This window comes from Ammodytes marinus, assembly GCF_949987685.1.
Source record: "Ammodytes marinus genome assembly, chromosome: 13".
Classification (NCBI taxonomy): domain Eukaryota; kingdom Metazoa; phylum Chordata; class Actinopteri; order Uranoscopiformes; family Ammodytidae; genus Ammodytes; species Ammodytes marinus.
Window position 1 is genome coordinate 19,777,944 of NC_137217.1, and position 13,555 is coordinate 19,791,498.

Here is a 13,555-nt window from a genome sequence, read left to right on the forward strand (position 1 = left end):
CCATATCATAAAAGGCAAATAAAAGCTGAGCTTGACACCTTAAGCATTTTTAATTTGTATTAGCTATACCAATGTTAACTAAAAGGTTATTACAAACAAAAGAACAAAAATAGGTATTTTTTTCTATTCATTTGTTCCTTTATTCATTGCACAGCGGTTTGTGTTGTACTGTGAACATCAGGGGGTGCCGTTCATCAAGATCTCAGATCAGCAGGGTTGCAAAATCAAAAAACTCTCTGAGCGAGTCTCACAAAGAACATTGTTTAGTATCTGGAAGTGTGTTTCCGGGAAACCAAGAAGATCATCCTATAGACACTGAAAAAATAAACAATATTTCTTAACACATTAATCCATTGTATGTGATGATCCTCATGAAATTGCATTATCTAGCCAAAATGTGTAATAAGTTTGTCATATGAGACAACAAGAACTCAACACATACTTACCAATTATATTTTGCCAGTAACGCTGATCATCAAACACTCCATTCGGGATAAAAATAAATAAAAGCTGGTTAAAATCACACAAGAGGAGCCAACAGAGTTAAAAAAAAAGGAAAATTCTATATTTGACCATTTGATCTACTGCCCTCCCTCAGTCCAGGATCTCTTTGATGCACCAGCAGCACAGGAGGAAATAGAGGCACTCCTTCACCGACTGGATGAAACCGTAGGCGATGTTTCCTCCTAGGAAGTTCTTGCCTCGTCCCAGACCCATGGCCATGTCCCGCAGGTGCTGTCCCATAGAGGAGGAGGGCATGGCTTGGGGAAGAGGACGCTGGGGATGCATGGCAGTTCGATGAGGAGAAAGTAATAGGGAGGTGGTGGTGAGTGAGGTCTGAAGAAATAGGATCAGAATTGGGCCCCGTAGCAACAGCTGATGAGGTCTGCTCCGTACTCCTGGCACAGTTAGCCTCTTCTACTTATAACCTCCTGTACGCCACAGCAGGCTGACTCTATTCACATCCTTCCCTTTCTCGACTGTTCCCAGCTGATTGATTAAAGGCCTTGTTTACCTTTCCTGTGGATGGTTCCACCTCTGTTGTTGTTTAATACCCCCCCCCCCCCCCCCCCCCACACACACACACAAACTCTCTCTAGCCTCTAATTATCCCCGAACCCCCGACCCCTTACTGTTACAGGCTGATCTTTTCACAAACAGGAGAGTTCTAGTAGCTCCAATACAGCCACCCCTACACTATATCCCAGTGCTTTTGTTCTGGACAGTATGCAACTGGCCTTCTAGCGATGTGTGCTTTGTTGTTGTCACTTAACAATTGAAAGTTTATTTGGTGCACTGTACTTTGATAGACAAATGAAAGGGATCCTATTAATCCAACGAGGTAAACAAACAAACACATTCTCACATCAAAAAGCCAAACTCACAAAAGAGAGATGAATGATATATGTATTTATATATGCAATCTATATTTTCAGATACAGGTGTAAACCGACATGTTTCCCTATAAACAAAACAAACAAAATTGTATTAAAACAGAAACATAAAAGTAAAAATCAATACCTGTGCACGCAATTCGAAAGAAACCTTTGGCTTTCAAAAACACAAATTTAAAAAAAGAAGTACAACAGCATCATCAACACGATCATCACCACCACCAACAACAAACAAGATTTTTTTTTTGGAAAGGATATTCATGCAACAAAAGGCATCTGCAAAGAACTATGGTAACACAGGACTGGTTCACAAATGCTGCAGAGAGTCAGGTGGGTATGTTCTAGGGCGCGCACACGCACACGCACACACACACACAGTAATGGCAGAACTTAGAACTCTGCTTTTCCTATCTCTTACACCTGAATAGGCTGAGTGTGTGTCTGACTGACCCAGATGACACCCTGGTGGTACGTGTGTGTGTGTGTGTGGATTACATGTGAGCCCACTTCAGGGTCCAAGCACTAGCGGACAGTTGAGGTTTAGGTTGAAAGATCCCTTCTCATATTTCAAGAGTTTGGCCCCTCAAGCTCTTTGACACGTTCAAGAAGAGCTACCTCAGTGCTGTGGTGTGTGGCTCTGTGTTACTTACCAAAGTCATTAAATGTACAACAATGAAAGCAATAATCCAACACTAAGCTGACCAGTCAAAAAAAGTCAATGTTATTTACAGATGGTCAAGAAAAATCCCCCCCCCCCGACCCTAAAGGTGACATCAAGTATCTGTGACTGTAAGCTGAATGCAAAGAATGTGCATCAGAGAAGATTGCCATCACTGGATCTGTTTTGGGATGAATATGTTGTTTTTTTGGAGTGTCCTTTTTGCAGAATCTTCGTTTAACTGAGACAGCTTGTTGTTTCGCCTGTAGTCGACTACAGTTGAATTAAGTACTTAAGGTGAGTGCATTGAAGTGACGTGAACTGCATTGAAGAAACAAGGCACAATTAAAAGAAACATCATTAACCGAGGAAGAAGGGAGAGGAAAAAGGGTGAAATTATAGAGTGAATTTCTTCCCTCCTCCCCGCCTTGAAGATCCTCTAAAGTTTGTGAAACATTGCTAGCAACCCTCTAAAAAACAGTACGTCAACGTTGAGTTATCCCCCACCCACTTCATCTGATACATTTTTTTTTGAAAGAACAATATTCCCTCAAGTAATTAAAAAAATAAAGCAACATCACAATACACAAAAAATACATAACCAGTTGCTACAACATATTTTGCATCATATTTGCGGAGGGAAAATATTTGCTCAAACATTTTTCAATGGCCACCATTTAAAGGCATTTCCATTAACTACTGTCTTTGCGCTTTCAGTCAGAATACTCTCTTGAGATAGAAACCATAGATTGTCAATGCAAACAACGTACTAAACGAGTCAATAAAAAGCAACAGGAGAAAATGGTCCATGCTAGTCAAATTCACTGTGTGTGTGGGTGACATCGACGCTCAACAATCGACTTTAAAAAGTTTTGACGATGCATCCCCCCCAAAAAAAACAGGCCCATTTCAATATGCATTTTCTTCTATCTAGATTTGCTCCAAATGCTTTAAGTACACAAGAACGGTTGACAATTGTCATGGCTTGCTCATGTTTTCAAGTTCATGTTCTTTGGCGTGACAAGCGGTGCAGTCCGTGTGTGTTGTAAAGGTGTATCCGTCTTGACAGAAGGATTACGGTGACTGAGCTGTTAAGATACACCTGAACTCAGAATGTCCGATAAGAAATGAGCCCCAAGATAGCTGACGGGAAAATAAAAGAAAATAAATGAACGGTTATGATGGTCATTGGCATAGCAGTCCCCAGTTTTGCATGCATGCTTTCCTCATAAGTCCATAATCACCCCAGGTAGGGTCAAAGTTCAACAGTCCTTGAAAGGGGGGAGTGGTTGGCCGGGGTGGGTTGGCCCTCCTGATTAGATTGGAAGCAAATTCTGTATGCATATTCACCAGGCAGAATCATCACCACGTCAGGTTTGCTCCGGGGACACATGAAGGGGAGAGTTTATGTTCAAGCCTGGTTTGGCCTCTCAAACAAAAGACACACTTGCATCCAGTTTGTGTTTTTTGCCTAATATGCTCCAGCAACAGTCAAGAGAGAGAAATCATTTCCCTGAATGCAACAACACACATGCTTGAAAGCACTGCAGATCTCATTCCATGTCCCAGTGTATGCTCCTTTCTTCACTTTTCAGTTCCACAATTTTTTTCGACACAATTCCATGTATAAGTGAAGTGTTCTGTTTGTTTTTTCTCACAATCGCGTGAGTTTTTTTTTCTCTCTTAAAAAATAATAAAGAAATTGCATTTGTTTTCTGCCCCCTTCTGAAATGAGCAAAGGGCTTCTCCCTGGGTTCACAGTATGCTGTTGAGAAATTGCAGCAGTGCTTCTCCGTTGTGGAGGGATGCGCCTGATAGTTGCTGGGGTTGAGGGCTGCACGTCACAGCTTGGCTTTCAGAAAGGACAGGAATATGTGGCAACAGCAGCAGGTGAGAGTGATTTTGCAGTGAAACTGGTGACTTTTTTTCTTTTTGGCTTACGTGTACATATATTTTCTTGTGTGTGTGTGTGATAAGTGTAGTGTTGCTGTGTTTATAATAGCATATGAAGGTGTGTGTTTTTTTTGTGTTTTAAATTGATGCAGGAGTGCTTGTATATTTGGTGGAGTATTTCATTGGTGTGTTTGTGCGCCGTCAGGCCCTGCGCTCTACTGGCTGTTGCAGACACACTTCGCTTCCAGCTGATACAATTGGGAGTCTGTTGTCCATGTGGTAACTGATCAGGTGACTCACGCTTTCAAACCGGTGGTCTTTTGTACGGACCTAAAATACACACACACACAAAAATGAAAAGAAAACAAAAACAAACAAACATTAAAGGCTTATCTAAGTATAAATACACACAAACATAAAGCATGAGTTTCTCTGTCATGCTTCTCCCTTCCCTTTTTGCACTGACTCACCACTCCTTCTGGATCGACTAGCAGCAGGTGTTTGGGCAGACCCCCCTGCTGTCCTGTGAGGACGTACTGTCCGGGCGTGGTCCCAGACTCTCGCACCAGGAAGTCTCCATCGCGGGCCAGCAGCCTCTCCGCCTCCCTGCGACTCAAGCTGCCATGGAACCAGCTCTCACACTGCAACTGCTGCACCAGCGGGGGAGCTGCTGACACTGAGCCAGAGACCCCAAGGGCGTCATCAAATGGCTCTTTGAAAATTAAAACACAAATACATTCGAAGTTTTCAACTGAGAAATACAAAAAAAAAATATATAGAACATTATATATAGTGAAAAAAAAACTTTTGCACTTTACAACTTGTACTAGTGTGATTGGACTTTGCCCAAGTGAACCATGTGATGCTTGACAGTTGTGTGCCATACACTGATAGTGGACTGTGTCTTGAAAAGCTTTAAGCAGTCAACCAATCATGTTACATAAACTGCCCCTGTAATGGACAAATGCACTCTCTAATTCCCTTATCTTCCTCCTAGACGGCCTTTTGTGGGCAGCGCCACTCTTCAATTAGCCTGTCACATTGAATTTTTCAGTACACAACACTGCTCTACTCATCTCCTTCGAGTCAATAATTATCCATCATTCTTTCCAAATTGCACATTTGAGTTACCAGTAATTTTGGTCATTTTGGTTCCGAACCCACACATTTAGTAATTTACAAAATATCACGTTATCACCTTTTCCAGTTATTTAGTTTCCCAGGAAGCTAAGCATATATCCACAATACTTCTGTGTTTTTCAGACGGCAGTCTATTTTAGCCGTATGTAGTACGGTATGGTAGTATGATATCCCCAACAGAAGACATAGAACAGATAAGGCTCTTACTCATGTCAAAAGCATCTCTGTGAGCATTTCCATTGGCTGCAACCGGGGGGCGGGGTTTATCCACATTGACGTATGATGGGTCATCAAACAGCTCCCGTCCTCCCTCTTTGGCACCCACTAGAAATCCATTTAAAAAAAATACATGAATGACCTTGGCACATCTTCCCATTTCCCCATCAGTCATGCATATTTAATGGAATTTTAACCAAGATAAAATAAAAACATCAAGGACTAGAGAGTGGAAAATGACTGTGATTTACAGTGAATGATGGGGGGGAAGATGCAGACATACCGACGGGCAGACATAGACACTCACCTGGTAGAGGCGGCAGAGGCTGCTTGTGAATGTCATTCTGACCTGGCTGGCCATACGGCTGCAAGCACAGAGGCAGAAAAACTAATAATTAGTCACAGCCACACGTGGGCACACCCTTGGCCTTGTGTATGTATGTGCACAAATAGATTCCAATTAAAAATGCCGCAAAAGGTCAATGAAGAATGGATCACATGTTCGCATGTTGGAATTTGTGGTATTGTTTCATGTTTTCCAATAAAAACACTTAGGAAGAGTATGGGGTGCGTGTTTGTGTGCACTTCTCTCACCAGCGTTGCGCCTGGACGGGTCCTCATGTCCACCAGGCCACCAGGGGGAGGCTGCTTTCCAGGGAAGTGATTGTAGTACGGGACGTCAGGAGGCTGAGCGGCCTCTTCGTCCTCTTCCTCCCATGCCGAGCCGTCAAACGGAGCCATTCTGGGGAGAAAAATAAGGGGTCGGTACACAAAAAGCTACAGTAACACATATCGAGCAACAAAAAAGTAATGCGAGCTTGCATCTTTGTGGTTCATGTGAGAAAGATGTCTTTATTTTTGTATTTACCTGTCGTGAGGTGTGACCAGCTTGGGGGGGTTCTTTAGGTACTGTTTGAAACGCAGTTCAAAGGCCTGGCCAATGGTGCTGATGACTTCCTGTGCCAAACCCTCTGAACACTCCAGGATATGACACGCTGAAAGTGAAGGAGGCACAACATGACTAATGAGGAAAAGCTGCAGCAACATGTACTTGAATGAAATAAGCACTTAGCTATGGACGAAAATATCGACCAGCAGGCAAGAGTATTAAATTGCGTAAGATGGAAAACTTGGGACAGTAATTACTGACACAGAGAGAGTGAGTGTTATTTACTTTACCCACTCTTAGTTTTCCCTCAAAATGTCAGTATTACATAGAGATTGAAGGAATAACATGTTAAACTGAATGTTGTTAGAATCTTTTTATATGCTAAACCCTAGTGCTCAGTCAGTCCTGAGCTATTTGAGTGCAAAACTGAAAATAGTATTTTTAGTTCTGCATTCACCGTTATTGCATGATGGAACATCAAGCCACAATGTTGGCATATTTAGAACATAAGCTTGAAGAAGCATAAAGGAGATTCTGCAAAACAAAAATGAAAACACATTCCTGTAACTTGTTATGCCTATTTTTTTTTTTTTTTAAACATTTTTAATTTTTTTTAAGATATTTTTTGGGCATTTTTATGCTTTATTGATAGTGTAGAGACAGAGTTGAAATGGGAGAGAGAGGGGAGTGACACGCAGAGAACGACCGCGGGCTGGAATCGAACCCGGGTCCGCTGCTGGCCGAGGCCCATGGGGGGACGCCCTACCAACTGAGCTAAGGGCACCCCCTTGTTATGCCTATTTAGTGGTAAATGTGCAATTTGTCCCTTCGCTCTGCACACTGTGTGTGTGTGTGTGACGTCTCAGCTCCGGTGGGCGGTGAGTCAAATTCAAAAGGGGAATGAAAATGAATAGAGCAATTTCATTTATTCAATGGGATTAATTTATGTGTGAATGAAATGGCTTGTTTGTATTTATTCACAGTATGTTGCTGAAAGTGCAGTCTTAAATAAGCCAGTTTCGTCATCCAATGTGACTGAATGTAGGGAGCACATTTGCAGCTAAACTACTCTACTCAAACCTAAGGGACTAAAGAAAATTCAGCATTACTTTGAAATTAAGATTTAAAAGTGTCTTTATTTGTCAGATGCTCCCAAAGTGAAGGTTGTCATTTTGCTGTGTGTGCTCACCTCTCTGGTTGACTGGGTCTTTGGCCACATATGCTACGTACTCAGCCGTATCCTGTAGGGGGGACAGGGTATGACAGTTAGGGGACGGGGGGATGAGGGGGAAAAGTTCATAGAGCGAAAGAGTGGAAGGCAGGTTAAGGATAGAAATGTTGAAAAGAAGAAGAGATAAAGCCAAAAAGCCGCAGTCTTTTAGTCACGACAGGAGTTAAACAAACATACATTGAACTAAAAAGAGAAGTAACAAGATCCAGCTCGGGAGAGAAGGACTGCAAAAACCAGCGCGGCAGCCATTGAGCGAGTGGTATTCATAGGAATAGACAATGACAGACGACAGGAAGGAAGGATATGCAGGCTGAAAGATGGAAAAAGGCCAGAGTGAGATTTGAGCTGTGAGAGACAGATTGAGAGAGAGAGTGAGAGAGAGAGAGAGAGAGAGAGAGAGAGAGAGAGAGAGAGAGAGTGTTGGGTGACTCACTGGGTCTCCTCCAGAAGCGAAGGAGATGGACTGCATGTGATGATTGGCGATTATCTGTGGAGAAAAAGAAAGAAAGGAAGAGAGAGAGAGAGAGAGAGAGAGAGAGAGAGAGAGAGAGCGAGGGGGGGAGAGAGACAGAAGGAGAGCATGTGGGTGACATGAAGTATGTGGGAAGTGAGATGAAAGCATGTGGATGGAGAGACAAAATGTGGAATCATTACTCAAGGAAAGTATTGTTTTCCTCCAATGAGCACCGTCAATTGCAGCCGAGATTTAAAAAAAAACTAAGTAGGGACAATGGATGGAACACCTTTTTAACAGTCTGCAACAAACGGCAACGAAGGATCAATAAGAGGCATCAACACTTGCTAATGCGCCGCGTGGGCTCTTTATCCGAGGCTTCATTTGTGTGAATGGATGTGCACGGTACGTTTCTTTCTGCTACGTGTTAATGTGTATGCATTGCACTACCTCCCCCCTAAAAGTAGAACACATCGTTCAGCAGGCTATTAACTAAATAGAGGTCTAGGAGTAGGATCACATCCTGCTCGGTGGCTGATGCGGGACCCAAGAAGATGGTGGAGAGGGATTTTACACAGCATCCACAATAAATGAAGAAAAACACAAAGTGGAGTCCAGCTCTAAATGTATCTGGGAATCCCCCCTGAATGTCCCAGGCCACAACACACAAACACAATACCTGGAGGAGGGCGGCTGTGGGTTAATATCCAATACAATCATAAAGGTTCCACCTTTTTAAAAAATAGAATAAATATTAAATAATGAATTGGAGCGGGAACGCTTTCAAAACGTATTCTATGAAATGATGATAAAACTAACTTTGGGAAGACAAACTCAGGTTAGTTAATATAAAGATAATGAATGATAAACAATGAATTTTACACACTGAAACTAGCCTCGACACATTCTATTCAAAATAAAGCTAGACACATTTACATTTACAGTTGAATAGCAATTGCTTCTAAAGTTGTCAGCATAATTCTTAAATCACACAAAATTCCTCAACCAAAAAGCTTCTCTGTTTTACTCTGCCTCAGTCAACTGCACAGGATAAATGCACTTTGGATACTTACTGACCCACAGTCAAATATCTCTGGCTATCAGGGGACGAATCTGATGATTTACTCCATGTATATAGTTGACTATCATTATATTGGTGCTATTAAAACACTGTATATGGCATTTTTAGTTCTTCATTATCAGTTGTTCCCTCTTTAATATTTCATCTTGTTTCTGTCTTTGATTGTTTAAAAAAAAAGCCTCCTGTGGACAGATGTGGAAAACTAGCATGCATGCTGCTAACACACTTAAAACAATGCATTTGGTTCTCCCAATGAAATTGTCATGTCCATGTCGAATAAAATCTACAACAACAACAATCTAACCAAACAAAAAAGTTTAGTTTTTTGCGAGAAATAAACAGGTGTTTCATGACTAGGCTGGCTAGTTTCAATCTAACCTGTTTGCAGTCGGAGGCCAGCAGGTTGAGGCTGCTGGTCGAGATGGTGAGGTTGATTGTCATGCCAGCAAACTGCAGGTTGCTCTTGCCCAGGATGGATGTCATACAGCGAGAAGAAGGCTGTGTAGGGACAGGGATGTAGTACATGAGTCATATACAATCAAGAGGCCTTATTTTTTTTTACTTCCATCAAGGCACAACAGTCCACAGAGTGCTCCCTGTCTGTGCATGAAGCCCGTGGGCATATGTGTGGAAATGCCTGTGTGTGTGGGAGTGGAAAGGACAGCTGCGATTGTGAAAGTGATCCTGTCTCCAAGGCCAACTGTGACCAATGGTGAAAAGACAGGAAAGTCCGCAATGCATACAGTGGGGCTGGGCCAACAGCATCATTCAGACCATGCCAGCACTAATGTGCCTGCCAGTTTATCCCACTCCTCCTCCTGTTGTCATGGCTTTCATTCATATCTACCCTGCAAGATCTGCTGTACGCTGTGAGAAGAAACAGCATCGGGGGGAGGATGCGCATGCACGGCCACATCAACCTCCGTCCAGCCAAATCGGAGGGACTAGACTACTTTAATCTATTCTAGTTTACGTCCTAGAAACTGGTGTTTTGTCTGGTGCGCTGCTCTGCCAGACATTCCTTGGTCAAAGCCTGCTATGGCAACAGGCCGCTGGATTTAGCCACCTGTTTTATGGACTGTTTGGGTGGAGGTTTTTAAGTTTTACAGGAATACTGTGCACAGACCCAGCGGCTGCGTCTGCTTATCTGTAGTGTTCCTCTCGCATGAACCTGGCTCCACACAAGCTACTGCTCCGGCTCTCTGGCCTCCCTTGTGACAAGGAGGAGGGAAAAACCGAGAGCAGAGAGTGATTGGTAATTACCTGCAAGTAGTCCGCTAACCGCAGCAGTGTACAAGCTTAAATCAAGATCTGTGTGTGTGTGTAAGGGACTAAATAGCCAACTGACCACAGAGTGGACAATCAAGCTAAATCTAGCTCCTGTGCAGTAAACCCTTCCCACTCAAGCCATATAAATAAATAATGCACTGTAAGGGTGTGTGCTAGAAGTGTGTACCTTTCTCCGGCGCTGGGCTCCTTTGGCTCCGGGCACTGCCTCACAGACCACAGAGATGGCCTCCCTGAAAACAGTGACAGCATGTAAGTGTCGCAATAGCAGGTTATTAACCCCCTCACACCTTCCCGGACTCGCAATTATAGTGGATTAAATGAGATCTCGCAGGGGATGATTGAATTTATCGTCCCTGGCAACTGCATTGGCCTCTGCCATGGAGACAAACATCACTACGGAAACCAGAAGGAAACCACCAGGATTCCAGAAGATTCTAATTTAGGGGCTGGGAGAGCTGCAGGCGTTTTCCACACACACACACACACACACACACACACACACACACACACACACACACACACACACACACACACACACACACACACACACACACACACACACACACACACACACACACACACACACACACACACACACACACACACACACACACACACACACACACACACACACACACACACACACACACACACACACAGTAGTGCATGTACAACTCTTACTCAGAAAGCAAGAGAGAGCGGAAGTAGAATATAGAGCGAGCAAGCAAGCAGACAAAGACATATAGAAGAAAGGAGTGGGGTTGTTTCTCTAAGTCTAACCACACTGTTAACATCTCGCCCCCCCATGCACAAACCAGAAATGAAACAAGTGAAACCGGAAGCCAGTAAGCAGAGGAGCAAGAGTGTTATCTTACCTGGTGACCTGAGTTCTGGTGTTGAAGTCCAGCGCTCGCATTGACTGTAGCACCTCCACGCAACCCATGTACTGCCCAGGAAACAGGAAGGCAACACATTACCATCCAACATTTCCTACACATCCCAGTCCCATTAGAGACGGATGAACACAACAGGCGCATAAAGCATGTTGTGTCCTTTACACATTTTTGGTGCCTTTTCTATAAATATGAAAAAGGGCCATATACAGAGTGTGTATATATAAACAGTATATGTGTGTGTGTGTGTGTGTGTGTGTGTGTGTGTGTGTGTGTAAAGAAACTGAGTGGAAATAGAGATGTTTAATGATACATTTTAGTTTGGGGGTTAGTGAGAGTGTGCCAGTCACTTACCCGTACAGAGTAGGAAACACCGGCGGTGCTGACCACACTGTCGGAGTGCAGCCAGCCACGGGTGGGCTTGTTGACAAAGGAGCCATGGCGCGTCCACTCGTCTCCTCCCAGCTGCCCTCCTTCCACCCGTGCCCTCCTGGAGGCACCGCCCAGCCGGTTCATGTCCTGCAGAGGGGGTCGGGGAGGGGGAGAGGGAGCGGTTAGAGAGAGGATTGGGTGATGGAGGGGAGGGGAGGAGCTGGCGCTGCTCCTGTCGTCCCCAGAGGACTCAACGGGCGCCTGAGGCCGCTGCGGCCTGCCGGAGGCCTTGAGTCCTGGGAGAAGAGTGGCAGAGACACCCAGACGAAGGGATCCCATCCTGGGGAAGAAGGAGCAAAGCGTGGTGGGGCTGTTCTCAGCTGGGCGGGGAGACGAGGGGGGCAAGATGGGAGTGAGTGAGGAGGAGGAGAGAGAGGAAGGTAAACCGGGGGAGGGAGTGAGCGGGGTGGCGGGACTGGAAGGGGGGAAAGATGACGGATTGGAGTTTGTTTCATCAGTGGAGCTTAGCGATTCGCTCCGAAAGTGGGTATACTTGGTTTTTGGGACGAGCTCCATGATGATGAATCTGCAGTGTCAGTTTTTATATCCGCACACCAGTCCACACAGGCTCTAGTGATTCAATCAAAGTCTCTTTGTCTTAGCATTCAAACTTTCTCCCAAAAAGGACACACAGCCGTCTGTCTGTCTCCCTCAGCATAAGAGCTGCATCCATCTGTTCGGTTCTCTGTCCTCCACTCATTACCAGACAGCCCAAACCAAACTGCTTTAGAAATGGCTTCGCCCGCAGTGAAAGTAGAATGAGAAAAGGCGCAGATGAAAAGTGGGGTGTCCCAGTTAGTGGTAGAATGCAGATGAAAAAAGTTTGTTCTTAGTGCACCAGTGCAGATCATGTTGTCATCAGATCACTTCTGAATCCACATCAATGTTCGTTTTGTTCCCATGGACGGATGACCAAATGTTCGTTGCTCTCCACACAGTGTTTATTTTGGTGTTTTTGCCATAGTGTAAAACAATATCTGTGAGTATTTTGTCCCAACTTAACAGCCTCTCAGCAAGGGGCCAGTTATCCAGCTGTTGCAAGCACCATGGAGAATCAACACAAGTGATTGTCTCTCAACGCCCCCTCGCATGTGTGCCTTACTGCTCTGAAGGGTGCATACTTGTAAGTGATGTGTTTACATGTGTGTGAAGCAGTATGTACTCTCCCTGCCCACAATGCTTCTGAGATGATCTGTCTATGTGTGTGTTGGCGTGTGCACATGCGTGCATTCGTGAAGCAGCCCCCTATGGCAGTTCTATCCTGCTCGACACGGGCCCATAAAAATCCTATTAGCAGCCAACAAGGGGATTGCGAGGGGGCACAAACCCGGCAAAAAGACACACACACACACACACACACACACACACACACACACACACAACACAACACACAGATCCAATAGGCTGAAACTACAGCGAGCACCTGCAGAGCTCAATGACGCCCAGAACTGCTAAAGAAGAGAGAGGAGGCTTACTGATGTGTGGCTAGTATCCGACGCAGCAGGCTTTCTTTTAACAACTACTTTTCAAAGTGCACCGTATTGTCAGATCTCTCTTCGGATTCCTCTTTTTACTCCCTCTCCCTCTTCCTCCAAATGGTATCATGTCCTCTCTGAATGGCTCTGGCTCTCTCCCTCCCTTCTTCTTCTTCCTTCTCTTCTCTCCTCTTCCAGATGACTTCTGAACCTTTGTCTGCACTCTTTCCTCCCTTGTCTCTGTCTGCCTGCCTCTTCTCCTGGAAGCCCTCTCTCTTCCTCCACACAATGTACTCTGCCAACCTCTGTCTCTCCAACGCCTCCGCCCTCTCCCGCGCCACCACTTCCTCTCTCCTCTTCCAGATGATCTCTCGCTCCCCCGCGCCCCCTCCCTCGTCTGCTCGCCCGTTCTCCAGGCTGTCCTGTTTAACAGTCCCTCTGTCTAATGAATCAATGGTGAGCACCGTCTTTCTGCCACTCTAATTTAAGAGATTAGGGACGCCAAAGGC

General features: G+C 44.6%; 2 protein-coding genes across 4 annotated transcripts in view; both read right to left on the minus strand.

Moving 5' to 3' along the window:
- Positions 1 to 594: 594 nt before the first annotated feature.
- lenep (lens epithelial protein) lies at positions 595 to 789 on the minus strand (the record flags this gene model as incomplete). The annotated part of the gene is made up of 1 exon (XM_080039264.1): positions 595 to 789. One exon carries the CDS (start codon positions 787 to 789, stop codon positions 595 to 597), a length of 195 nt encoding a protein of 64 aa, XP_079895390.1.
- Positions 790 to 1,401: 612 nt separating this feature from the next.
- shc1 (SHC (Src homology 2 domain containing) transforming protein 1) overlaps positions 1,402 to 13,555 on the minus strand; it is a gene marked incomplete at its 5' end in the record, with an annotated part of 28,196 nt that continues 16,042 nt past the window's right edge. Inside the window, 12 exons of one of the 3 annotated variants that reach the window (XM_080039356.1) lie at positions 1,402 to 4,275; positions 4,416 to 4,657; positions 5,293 to 5,409; positions 5,609 to 5,666; positions 5,896 to 6,043; positions 6,170 to 6,296; positions 7,380 to 7,431; positions 7,855 to 7,908; positions 9,335 to 9,454; positions 10,413 to 10,476; positions 11,122 to 11,192; positions 11,494 to 11,658. In XM_080039356.1, coding sequence (XP_079895482.1) covers positions 4,147 to 4,275; positions 4,416 to 4,657; positions 5,293 to 5,409; positions 5,609 to 5,666; positions 5,896 to 6,043; positions 6,170 to 6,296; positions 7,380 to 7,431; positions 7,855 to 7,908; positions 9,335 to 9,454; positions 10,413 to 10,476; positions 11,122 to 11,192; positions 11,494 to 11,655 — 1,344 coding nt within the window. In that variant the 3' untranslated portion in view covers positions 1,402 to 4,146. Of the gene's footprint in view, positions 4,276 to 4,415; positions 4,658 to 5,292; positions 5,410 to 5,608; positions 5,667 to 5,895; positions 6,044 to 6,169; positions 6,297 to 7,379; positions 7,432 to 7,854; positions 7,909 to 9,334; positions 9,455 to 10,412; positions 10,477 to 11,121; positions 11,193 to 11,493; positions 12,088 to 13,555 lie in introns of those variants that run through there. The other 2 variants (XM_080039355.1, XM_080039354.1) reach the window with 2 other exon arrangements.